Source organism: Phaseolus vulgaris, chromosome 8 (assembly GCF_000499845.2).
Source record: "Phaseolus vulgaris cultivar G19833 chromosome 8, P. vulgaris v2.0, whole genome shotgun sequence".
Taxonomy (NCBI): Eukaryota; Viridiplantae; Streptophyta; class Magnoliopsida; order Fabales; family Fabaceae; genus Phaseolus; species Phaseolus vulgaris.
In genome coordinates this window covers 11,915,366-11,928,739 of record NC_023752.2, presented here as the reverse complement: position 1 = coordinate 11,928,739, position 13,374 = coordinate 11,915,366, and the positions used below count along the sequence as shown (strand labels likewise).

The 13,374-nt window shown below is 28.4% G+C and overlaps 1 protein-coding gene across 4 annotated transcripts; it reads right to left on the bottom strand.

The window, feature by feature from the left end:
• Positions 1-2,682: 2,682 nt before the first annotated feature.
• On the bottom strand, positions 2,683-7,180 carry LOC137824245 (protein NRT1/ PTR FAMILY 8.1-like). Of its 4 annotated transcripts, none has more exons than XM_068629790.1 (5): positions 7,045-7,180; positions 5,842-6,012; positions 5,485-5,702; positions 4,288-4,838; positions 2,683-3,719 (listed from the first exon to the last, which is right to left on the bottom strand). In XM_068629790.1, exons 2-5 carry the CDS (start codon positions 5,945-5,947, stop codon positions 2,894-2,896), a joined length of 1,701 nt encoding a protein of 566 aa, XP_068485891.1. In that variant the 5' UTR covers positions 5,948-6,012; positions 7,045-7,180; the 3' UTR covers positions 2,683-2,893. The 4 variants fall into 4 exon arrangements, with proteins under 4 accessions (XP_068485891.1, XP_068485892.1, XP_068485894.1 ...); XM_068629791.1 differs by lacking the exon at positions 7,045-7,180 and adding an exon at positions 6,194-7,042; XM_068629793.1 differs by lacking the exon at positions 7,045-7,180 and adding an exon at positions 6,358-6,545.
• Between the last annotated feature and the right edge of the window lie 6,194 nt (positions 7,181-13,374).

The following is a 13,374-nucleotide window of genomic DNA, read 5'->3' as shown; positions in this document are numbered from 1 at the left end:
CACAGAGCATCATCTGTATGGACAATGCCTTTGACATATGGAATGATTTAAAGGAAAGGTTCTCACAAGGAGACATGATGCGTATTTCTGATATCCAGGAGATGATTTCTTCTTTTAAACAAGGTGAGTTGACTGTTACAAACTATTTCACTCAATTAAAAATTCTTTGGGATGAACTTGATCTTTTTCGCCCGCTATCTACTTGTTCATGTGCCTCTAAATGTACCTGCAATGCTCTTGTGAATGTTTCTAAATATAAAGCATAAGACCAAATTATCAAACTTCTAAGGGGCTAAATGATAATTATTCGACTGTGAGAACTCAAATTCTATTGATGGACCCTTTGCCATCCTTGAATAGAGTTTCTCTCTTGTTACACAACAAGAGAGACAAATATTTGGTAATCAATCCAAGGCAATGATTGTTACTAGCAAAGGAGGTTATAAAAACAATGTTACAACCTATGGCAGAAGTGTTGGATACGGAAGAGGAAGCTATGGAAGAGGATATACTCCCAAAAATTGCAGTCATTGTGGAAAGACAGGGCATACCATTGATACATGCTATAAAAAGCATGGCTTTCCACCTCATTTCAAGTTTAAAAATATGAACCATGATCAAAGTCATACTAATGTAGTTTTTCAGAATACAGATTTTATTAATAATGAGCATAATCATGAAGGTTCAAAGTCAAAAGTGGAGTCTCAACAAACTGGTTTTACTCCTGAGTAGTATCAAACATTGTTAGCTCTTTTACAACATACCAAATTTAGTGACAATGTTTCTAATCAAGTCTTTGTTATTCCTTCCAATCAAACTGGTAATAATTTTATTTCTTCCTTCAGTTCTTGGATTATTGATAGTGGTGCTACTGATCACATTTGTTCATCCTTAACTTATTTCACTTCATATCATCAAATTAATCCTATTTATGTCAAATTACCAAATGGAAATCAAGTCATTGCCAATTATTCTGGAAGTGTTTTTCTCAATCAAAATCATGTCATAGACAATGTTTTGTACATTCCTTACTTCAATTTTAATCTTCTCTGAGTAGCAAAATTGATTGATAAATTATCTTGTGTTCTTACCTTTGACTCTAATGGCTGTCACATTCAAGACAAAAACTCCTTGAAAATAATTGGTTTTACTAAGATGCAAGATAAACTTTCTATAACTCTGGTATCCATATTATTAAAGGATATGGATACCAGAGTTATAAAAGGATCCTAATATTAATTGTGTGTATTTTCTAATTATTAGTTGTTTCTCTTTATAGAGGTGAATAACCTTTATTTTGTTTTTGTCTGTTATGATTCTAGTATTTATTGATTGATTATTTCTTTATTGGGCTAGACGTAGAATGAGTGTACAACTTGTATATATTGAGACTGTGTGTTCTGATTCAATACACAATTGAAGATATATCCACTCTTATATCCTTTGTCTTCCTTTTACTCTTTTGTTCATCTTTGTTCTCTTATCTGTTCTATTTTATAATACAATGAATAATGTTTAATCCATTAAAATTACAAACTAACCTTCAATTGAAGCAATCCAAAAGTCGAAAAACCGAATATCAACCATTTTTTAAAAAATTTAAAGTTATTTCAATTTTTTGAAACAAAAGACGTAAAACATTTCTCATTTTATAAAGAAACTTGTTATTTTAAAAAATATTATTGTGTATTGGAGATCTCACGTCGACTAGAGATTAGAGTCTTTCATAGTATATAAGTGGGTGCAAACCTCACCTCATTGAGTCGGTTTTATGGGGTTGAGTTAGGCTTAAAGTTCACTTAGTAATATATATGGTTGAAACTTACACTTAAATATTAAAATATATTAAATTTTTAAGCGTATTTTGAAAGTAAAAAAACTTATAAAGCATGTTATTTTAATTTTTAGTATTATTAAATTGTGATGTTATATTTTTCTAATGTTATTTTTATATTATTTAATTATTTCTATTGCTTTATTAATAATAGGTCAATCATTTCTCAATGGTTGGTTCGACCAGTAAACATTGAATCAGTATCGTGACTGATTTAATGATTAATCCGATTTTAAAGAAAAAACTTTAAAGTGAATAAAAAGTTAGATTTTACTTTTTTTCTCTAAAATTCACTAAAGTCTTCAGTTAATTAATTTCAATTGAAATCTTGAAATGATTTTTCATTTTATAACTAAGAAATTGTGGGGGATTTAATGAAAAATAGCAAAATAAATTGAAGAAATATTAAGTTTAGAGAAAGACAATATAATTTATATAATATTTAAATAGTATAATACTTTATTCATATACTCTAAAAGACATCTAGATCTAGAGAGGGAAAGTGAAGAATGTAATGTAGAAGATTATACGATGTGATAGAAAAAAAAGTGTTAGAGAAAATATATAACATATATAGGTAAGTCAAAATTCTAAACACACAGCACAAAATTCGAAATAAATATGAAGAAATTAATGCTTAGAACTTACATCATTACATTATTTTATATATTATGTAATTTATGAGAGTTGAAAAGATAGCCAAATCAAAATTTAAGTAACTTTTTAATCCATGAGTTAATAAGTCAAATAAATCATATTTTGTCCTATCAATGCAATATTTATTTTATCATTTTTAATACTTTTTTAAAAATAAGGTATTAATTGTAAGAAATGGTAACCCAGAAGCATCAAGAACAAACCCAATGGATTGGCACAAAAGATTTTGGATCAAATCACAAGCATGTACACTTAAGTTAAAAGGAAATTAGAATCCAAAAAACTAATAGAACTATGTTGAACATACCAAAACACTCCAAATAACATGTATACAATAATTGTTGAAGAAAGATAAGAAGTAGTAAAAAGAGTGTTCAGCAAAGAGAGCTGTCGAACCCCAAGCTATTTTGCAGCCACCTTCTTGTAGCTGTATCTCTTTGCAATCCAAAGGAACACAATGAAATTGAGAAAGCTAAGAATGGTCAAAAGCCAGTAAAAGTAGTCAAGATGGCCTCTATTGAGATTGTCAGGGATCCAACCAACACTACCATGTCTTGTGGTGATCTTAGTAACAATGGTGACAAGCAGTGTGCTAACATAACTTCCCACGGCATTAGTTGTAAGTGAGAGAGCCATGCCAAAGCTTCTCATGGCATCTGGTGCCTCACTATAGAAGAACTGTAAGGAACCAATGTTGGTGAAAACTTCAGCACATCCAACAAGAAAATACTGGGGCACTTGCCAGAAGATTGACAAGGGGATGGTCTGAAAATCATAGTAGTTGTTTTTTCTGATTATGTCAAGGCGAACAACTTCTAGAATGCCAGCAACAACCATGGCTATGGTGGAGATGACAAGGCCAATTCCAATTCTTTGGAGTTGCGTGAACCCATGTTTGTGGCCAGTGAACCTGCTTGCATATGGAACAATGATGCGATCATAAAACGGAGCCCAGAAGATGACACTTAGTGTGTCGAAAATGGTGAGGGATGCTGATGGGATTTTGAAGTGAGGGCCAACGTGCTGGTCCATTGTGTTGCCTTGTAGAACGAACATGGTGCCCATTTGTCCGTATACAGTTGAAAAGGCAATCAATGATGCCCAAACTGGGAGTAAAGAGATAATTGATTTTACTTCCTCAACTTGTGTCACAGTGCAAAGCCTCCAAGGATTTGGCAATCTTGTGGTATGGTCAGATTGGGTCTCTACCGCTGCCTTATCCAAACACCTAGATGGAATCATCAACATATTGTCTTCAGAAAATACACAAGAATATAAATCAAACTTGAAGAGATCAGTAGATCCCACATTCACTAAAAATAAGAACATTTCATAGTAGGTAAGTAAACCTTATAAACCGGTTTTATAAGATTGAGTTAGACTTAAAGTACACTTCTTATGCTAAAGTCATTTCGAGTATTTCCTAACGAGAATTTGTTGGACTTATCAGGCCACCCGCTATTGGATCACTATTGGACCACTGATAATATATAGTCTCACACACAAGTTGTTGACGGGCTACTTTACCATATTCTGAATTTAAGGGTTTCAATAAAGTTTCTACAACCATAGTTACTCTTGGACCAGATCTAAAATTATCCTCAAGTTACACTTAAAGTTCTTAATTATCAGGAAAGTACTCTCTTTATTAGCTATAATATAAATGCCTCTATCCTACACTCAAAATTAGAATAGTATGTAAAGACTGTGCCTAAAAAACCGAGAAAATAATATTTCATTTCATGACTAATGAAAATTTATATGAAGTAGATTTGGAAGTTTCTTTTATAACTCACTTGAAGCGGTTTGTGTGATCCAGCTTGCGGCTCCCTTTGATGACAGATTCCACATCTACTGTCTCATGAAGAAGAGACTTATCATCTGGCACTTGAAGACTGATTTTCCTCAAGACTGCAACTATGACTTGACAAATCCTTGTAAGGGGACTGCCTCCAGGTATTTGAAGTCTGTAGAGTCTACTACCACCAAAGAAAAATATAATTGCAATAACCATTGCAACAGCAGGAACTCCAAAACCCCATCCCCAGCCAACATTTATTTGTATCCAAACTAATACCGAAGAAGCAACAAGTGCACCGATGTTAATGGAGAAGTAAAACCAGTTGAAGAAAGAGCTCTTCCTTATTGTCTCTTTCTTGTCGGAATCATCAAATTGGTCTGCACCAAAAGCTGAGACACATGGTTTGATACCACCAGTTCCAAGAGCAACCAGATAGAGTGCTATGAAGCAAGCTGAAGTTTGGGCTGATGTTGGATGGCAACCATTAGCATCACACGATGGCTTTATTCCAGGGGCAGAAGCAGACAGTGTTAGAAGTATCATCCCCTGCATAGTAAATAAACATGCATTAACAAAAGCTTATTCATCATTGCTTGCTGTGCTATTTTATCCTCTTTTTTTCTGCATAAAAGGACTCTGAAAGGCAGTTTAAATAGAACAAAAGTTGAAATTCAGATGGAATGAATGCAATGTGCTGAAAGATAGAATGAATGTTAAAAGATAAAACTATTGATATCATGTTGTTCTCAAATCATGTGAAAATGAACATGTTCTCTCAATTGAGTTGGAAGCAATGTTTTAAAAACCGGCCCAATTGTTAACTCGGTCAAGTACTAGATCGATGAGTTATTAGTCAAATCAATAGGTTTGTAGTTTAATTGCATGAACCAGAATAAGTAACAAAATGTCTATTATTCATAATACAATATGGTTCTGAAAGGCACATAACAAAAGTTTAAATCACTTGCAAATTTCAAAGGATTAATGTGTTAAAGATAGAATGAAGGTTAAAGATAAAATTATTTGATATCATTGTTCTCAAATCGTAGTGAAAGTGAAGATATTGTTTTCTCAATTGAGTTGAAACTTGAAAGCAACATAAATGGAATTCAAGAAACAAGAACACAGAAGAGTGAAAACTAAATGACTTTTTATGGGGCTCAAACAAGAAAAACAAATTTTCTGAACTTACAATGACATAGATAACTGAGAAACTGGCAATTGTCCAATATCTTCCTAAGTATGAATCAGCTAGAAAGGCTCCAATCAATGGTGTGAGGTAGCACGTTCCCGACCAGGTTGTGACATTATTTGCAGCAGTTACATTTCCCTGGTTGAAACGTTCCTGAAGATAGTTCACCAGGTTTGTACTCATACCATAGTATGCTAATCTCTCACAACATTCATTTCCTGCCACAAAATGGTTCAATTAAAATTCAGCATCTTAGGATCTTCAAGTTTTAGTACAAGCATAAACTAAATTTCAGAGTTTATGCACCTTAAGACAACATAGTTTCTAAGATAAAAATTAACAAAATGAAATCAATACCAAGAATAAAATAGCAAGCTTTCCAATTTCCAGTCTTTTTCTTGTTGGCAGGTTTCTTGGAGATGGTAATTGTCCCATCTTGTGTGTATATGTCATCTTCTGCCATAGTATCAATCCAATTTCCTATTGGCTGGTTCTTTTTTCTCTGTTATCCCTTCAAAGGTTCATAACCTGCAGAAAATAAAATCAATTTCTTGGCTTCCTGAGAGAAGTGAAGAGATAATTATCACCATAAAAACAAGAAGACAAAATTGTGAACTGAATTGGCCAACTGGGCTATTTGGAAATAATAGAAACAGGAACACTGACAGAATATTAGAATCTGATATAGATAATATAGATAAAAGTCGACCCCTTAATTTGAAACTTCCACAACAAATAGCTTCACATTGGTTGAGGAGAACACAAATTGATTGTTTTTGTCCTTTTTGCAGCACGCGCGTAATGATATCACAATCACCCTAAAAGTCTACCGCATTATAACAACACCAAACAGAAACCATAAATACCACCCACCCATTATAAGCGGAATGCATATTCCACTTTCTCAATATAAGAAAAAGCTAAACACTCACAGAAAAAAGAAATCTCTATAATAGCACAAAAGTTTGTAAAATTGAGATTTGGCTACAATTTTATCCCCCTCCTCTTTTTCCAGGAGTGAAGAAAGAGTTTCACACTACCAAATGACACTAAAATTCAATGGATATGATGGAAAAAACTGAAGACTATAAAGCAGAAAAGGTCAAATAACACAGTTTAAAGCAAAAAAATAAAACTGAGTAACGTGAATGGTAAATTTGTGGACCATGCTTAAGACGAAAATAATAACATCCATTGAAAAATTAAAACTCCATTAGATGGAGTTACTTACAGGCCTAACTACTCTTCAATCAGAAAGAGTTTGAATACATAATACAACACAAATTTATATTGCAGAGATCAGTATAAATTATGAAAGCAAGATTACAATTCTGATAGAAGAATATAAACAACTAAAAAAACTATGTGAGCTTTCTCTTACTACACAATACAATAACATTTGAATATCCATAGAGAAACCAATAATGAATATTAGTTAAAACTTAGGAGAATTAAGAGACCCATCAAAGTGAAAACCAAAAGAAAGAAAGAGAAGAAGATGGGAAGAATGCATGGAAGTGCGTAAAAAGTAAGGAATGTTATTAAGAACTTTGGAAATACCTTTGTAGAGAGTGGCCGTGTACTGCAAAATACCTTCAACACTAGAAACCAGTGCTAAATATATATCACACAAACAAAAGTGTTTACGTATCGTGAAATTATTTGCGTCAAAACTCGTCACGCTTTTTCCAATAATGTTCAATTTTGTGGTCTCGTGTGTCTTGTAAACTTCATTATTGTTAACTACATTTTCATTTTTATCAGTATTTAGGTAAGCGTTTATACGTATGCATGAATAAGGACGCATATTGAGCAAAGGGAGAGATATCATGTTGGAAAAAGAGGTCATTTACACGCTTTTATTAACTTTTATTTTTTTTCCTTTTTTTATTTTATCGTATATTTATATTTATATGTGTCTGAGTCATTGGATTCAATTGCCTTAAGAAAGAAGTCAAACAATTATTTATATACAATTTTTTTTATATATATTTATATGTGTCAATTACGAGCGGAAATAGACTGCATCAAACAAAAATTTTACTTAAACAACTTGTTCTTCGTAAAACTATCAAGGTTTGGGACTTTTACCTTACTGTATAATTTTTTAAAAATTATTTATTATTATCATTATAAAAATAATTAAATTATTTTATTTAATTATATTAACATTATTAATGCTAATATTAAAATTATTATCATTGTAATAACCCTGAAATCGTCTAAAGAAATACTGGTTCAGTTAAATTGAAATATGTTTCATACCAATTCAATTTGGTAATAATAATAATAATAATAATAATTGAAGTTGTGCTAGAACATCAGATTAGATTTTAAAAAAATAGAAATTGTATTTATAAACACAATTTTCTGTAAAATGAAATCATGTTTTTAAGTACAACTTATTTATAAGTTCGCACTGATTATGTCTATTAAAAGGCGTATTTCACATTAAAAAATCTATATAGATTTAGTTTCTCACTACATTAAAAAAAAATTCTTTTTGTATACATTAATTAGCTTTAGTTTAAATTTAAAGATGGTCTCATACAATTGAATCTAAATTTGGTAGACGATTTTTTTTTATCTATTCTTTTTAATAAGTGGTAAATAAATTTAAAAGGTTGAAATACATAGTAAATATAAATGTTGTATTTTTATACACTATCAGTACTGTAAAGCAATAAGAAATTATAATAAACAAGACTTTTAAATTAGTCAGCGTAAAATTTTAATAAATGTACCTTATATTACATCTTTTGATGTGATCAGCATATTTACATTAGTGTATAAACATTTTTTCAAAAATATACAAAACTAATTCAATCAAATATATTATTTCAAAAGTCAGTCACTACAAATCAAAATAATATATTTTAATTTCAGATTTAAATTAGGAAAGAATTCATATATAATAATAGAATTAGTCAATTAGCAATTCTAGTTTGATAACTGCGTTTAATGGTTTAGTGGTAGTGATTTGTATGCTTATAAAAAAAAGTAGTAGTAGTAATTGATGTAGTGAATTTGATGTTTTTATCAATTCTATTTGTTGGCCCCATAGAATTTGGGTCAATTGGGCCTTCTACTTCTTTATTTGGGCCTACTGCTTAAATTAGGCAGTTTTCCTAATACCTACATGTTAAATTAAGGTGATCAGGGAGACATGATTTTTCCACCATTCTTTTTCATCTTCAAACTCCCTATTTATTTTGAAATTCCTATTTTAGTGTAAAATGTTATGTTAAGTTTCTGAGTATATTGGCAAAATCTTGTGAAGATACATGGAAAGGTATTTGTAAGAAAAAAAGTGGATGATTAGAACAATATGTGAATAAGTTTACTCTTAAAAATACTCTCATTTAAAAATAAATCCTAAAAATACTTTGATGGTAGAGTTTGATTTTATGGTGATTTTGATCATGTTTGCATTGATGGCTTTTCTCTCCATTGATGAATATCTTGGTATGATCAAGTGTAAAGTATTAATCAATCTCTAGAATAATATTGAACGTATTTACATTGAAAAACTATTTTTTATATCTTTCTGAACATAATTATGTTAAGCATATAATAGATTATGTTAGTAAAATATTACTTTCACTTATTTCACAAATAATCAATTATGATTGATAATAATTGATTGTAATATATAAAATTCATTCTTTTGAAAAGTTACATCAAAACTCATTTAATATATATATATATATATATATATATATATATATATTCTGAGAGTCATTACATTTTGTTTGAAAAAAAAGTGCTCAAGATGCATCAAAAAGGATGATCATGTTAGATATTTTTTAATAGTTTTAAGTGATAATTTTCTTTTCTTTTTGTAATTTGTATTCATAACTTTGCATTGATGTTTGGTGTGCTTGTAGGTAATTGAGTGTTTCCATTAGCTTTGTAAATTTTCTTGAAAAAGAGTGATTTGTATTTATTGTTCTAATTACATAAGAGAGTATTTATAATTGGATAATACAATATTATTAGTGAAAAATTCATATAAGGTTTGTTGGGTTAATTAGATGTAAATTGGGTGAAATCAAACCAAAATAAAATGTTCGTATCTTTCTTTTTTACATTGCTCATATTATCTTGAATTCTTTTAGTTCTTGGTAGTCATTGATTCCTACACTTAACTACCTTCATCAATAGTTTTAAGAAAAAAATTTTAAAATTTCTTTAGGTCAATTTTTTAAACCAATTCACCTTCTCTCTTGGTTGTCTTTTTTTTTCATTCATTATTTTATAATTGGTATTAAAGGATCATTAGATGCAAATGCAAAAGAAGTTTTTCAATTTTACAAGCAACTAAAGCACTTACCAAAGTGCAACTAAAGTCCTATACATTCTTCAAATTATTGAAGTATGCGACCCTAAAGCTTCAAACTCACTACAGGATTTTTTACAACAAAAGACTATACCTTTAAATGTACTACTAAGACTTGACTATATTAGTTTCCCTTATCTAAACTTTTCTTCTTTTTTAATAAGATTTTTGTTCATGTAAGAAATTGTTTGACATTTTAAAGTTGCGTTTGAAAATTGTTGCACTGAAAACAATACTTGACTCTCAAACTATATTGAAAAGTGATCAAATTTGGAAAAGGAGGTCAGATGAATCTTACGAGGATAGAGAGAGACAAAGAAAAAGAGATGCAAATAAGAAAATAAAAAAAAACAATTTCTTTAAAAAAATAAGTTTGTTTACACATATTATAACAAACAATTTTAATAGACTTTTTTCCCCTAATTTTAAGAATTATTAAAATAAATATCCTTTTTAAAAAATAAGATATTTTAAATTCAAATCAATATTTTAAATACATTTATTTTACTTTTAAATAATACTAAAATCGGGTTTAAAGTTTGACCTAGCAAGTGAAGTCCCACTCCAAAGAGACATTCTTTTTCTTACACTACTTCTATTCTTAGTTTGTAAAAAGATAAAAGATAATCATATCTTCAAAGACTATTTATGTTTATTATAAGTCACATTTTAAAAGATAATTTTTTATTCAAATTTGTATTTTAAAACGCGACTTACATAAGTGATCTTTTGTTTTAGTAATTTGTTTTATAAAATTTACCCATAAATGTAAAAAAAAAAATTATAAAATGAAATTATAAAGAAAAAGGGGGTTTGGTACGGAAAAATAAATTAATACTGAAGATTCAAAATTCTCTTATATAATTCTTAGAATTGACTAAACTTTATTTAATAGTAAAAGGTATTATTAGAAATAATTATATAACTTCTGTATAAATGAAAAAGAAAGTACTAAATTTTTTTACTGAAATATTAATTTTATTATCACATCTTCCTGTAAAACTTTTATTTTAATTCAGAATGTTAGTTTTGCACCCTCTGGTACTGCTTTGGTGGAGAACTTGGAAAAAACATAGAAATATTATATATAGAAAATTATGAAATAGAAATTGACTAAAATAATTTTTGGTTTCTAAATTAATTTATATTATTGTTAAATAGTTTTTAATTTGGTATTTAATTAATTACTATAGTATTAATCACTAATTATTTAGATTTTAAATTTGGTAGAAAAACTTTAGTAATTAATTAGATATCAATTTAAAAACTATTTAATAATAATATAAACTAATTTAAAAATCAAAATTATTTTTAATTTATAAAATGATTTTTAATTTAGTTATTATAACAATTAAGTATTTTTTTTTCTCTAAAATTGATTTCTATTTCATAATTTTGTTGTAGTATATATATTTTGCTTAAAAATATAGATATTTTAAGAGAATTAAAACAAAAACTCTTTTAACTTGGTATTCAAACAAAATCTAAATTCTTTTAGTTCAGAAACATTTCCTTCTCTAGAACTGAAATGCAATCCCCCCTATCCTCAATTTTTAATTTTGAAACAAACCCATTATAGAAAAGCAACATGTACAATGGAGTACAGAGTGACAAAATAGAATGGATTATAAATTACGAAAAAGAAGAAGAAGAGATGCTCCATCTTTTCATTTCTTTGGTTTAGACTTTATCTGCAATCAATCTTAGATATTAAAAGATTAAAAGCAGCTTCTACCATCTTGGTGTCAGCAACCAATTGCACGAGGTAGACTAATTTCTAACTAGTTTACCATAAACCTAAATTAATAATTATCATCTTTCTTTAACTTTACTAATTACTCAGAAAACCAATGTGTCACATTTGTGTTTGTCTGTTACATACCCAAAGAGAGATAGAGAATGAGATGGAAAAGGAGTGACAGAACTATTACGTCCCAAAACTTATTAGATTATTGGTTTGAACAATTAATGATGTGTACATTTCATAGAATCTGCTTTCTGAAGGCTATTTCTCAACTAGACTATATTTTGTGATCTAAGCATCCCACATAAGTAACCATCTTCTTTTTCCTTCGCCTTAATCATATGTTTACCCATTAATAATCACCATCTAGATGCATGTCTAATTACTTTCAACATTGCTACATCATGAACTCCAAGAAAAAATATCATATCCATATGCTTAGTTTAGTAATCGACAAAGAATACCCAAATTTACCACGCATTATAAAGTTGCCCATTCTTCTTTTTATGTTTTGTTTATAAATTTATTTATTCTCATACTGTCAACTTTAGTTATTACTTTTTAGATGCAAAGGTTACTACGATGATCACAATCATCTCTCTCTCTAAATATATATACTACTAAATATGAAATTTTATTAAGAAAGATGGAGCAACTTCAAAAAAAAAATCATGAAATAGAAATCAAGTTTAAAGAAAAAAATAATAATTAGTTGTTACGGTGACTAACTTAGAAACCATTTTAGAGATTAAATTTTTTTTATTGTTAAATAGTTTCTAAATTGGTATCTAATTAGCTACTAAGGTTTTAACTATCAATTATTTAGATTCTAAATTTGGTAGCAAAAACCTTGGTAGCTAATTAGATACTAATTTAAAAATCATTTAACAATAATAGAAACTAATTTAGAAACCAAAAAAAAAATTAGTCTCTAAAATTGTTTCTAATTTAGTCAATATAGTAACTAATTATTTTTTGTCTCTAAAATTAGTTTCTATTTAATGATTTTCTTGTAGTGAATTCATTCCTATAGTGATAACAAATGACAAATGAACTTTCTATGATATTGTTTGAACTTGTTCTGATTTTGATGGAAAAAGTTTATATGGATTAGGCACAAATATGTGTATGAATAATTATTTAGATTGAGTATCGAGATAGAGATGAGTATATACATATTTGTCATGTCTTGTCCCGTCTCCATACTCGTCTCAATACTCATTCTAGTTCTTGTCTTTATTTAAATTACTAAACCACATTTAAATTGTTAGCAAATTAAAAAATATATATGAACTTTTATTTGGTTATTAGTTTCATAACTTATGTTTAGGTAGTACATTTAATCATCTTTACTTTTTTTCTATAATTATTTGACTTTTATTCAATTGTTCTTTGATGCTTTTATTTTATATTTATATTTATATAATTATAATTTATTTCTTGATATTGGATATTAGAGAAAAAAAATGTGTATCCTTCAGACATGGAATACTTCATAATATTATATTTTCTTTCTTATAATTTTTGTTTTTATAATAAAATTATTTAATTAATATTTTAAATAATAAGAGACGAGCCAAGTAATTTAGATATCAATTATTTTTTAGTATTTAATTTACTTAATATAATAATTAATTTTTTTTTTAAATTAGTTTTTATTTAATAATTTTTTAAGAAATGTACTCGTAAATTTAAAAATTATATTAACCCAAAACATTAAATCGATCAATTTTGTAAAAGGGTTTATCTCAACTGTTTCTTTATAAAAATATTTTGTTATATTAATAAACTAATTTTATGTCACATA

Excerpts from the sequence above, each read along its gene's own strand:
- LOC137824245 (XM_068629790.1), bottom strand. The coding sequence starts at position 5,947 with ATGGCAGAAGATGACATATACACACAAGATGGGACAATTACCATCTCC. Across the intron at positions 5,703-5,841 it reads AGCTTGCTATTTTATTCTTG|GAAATGAATGTTGTGAGAGA; the intron begins GTATTGATTTCA and ends ATTTTGTGGCAG. Across the intron at positions 4,839-5,484 it reads TCTCAGTTATCTATGTCATT|GGGATGATACTTCTAACACT; the intron begins GTAAGTTCAGAA and ends TTTACTATGCAG.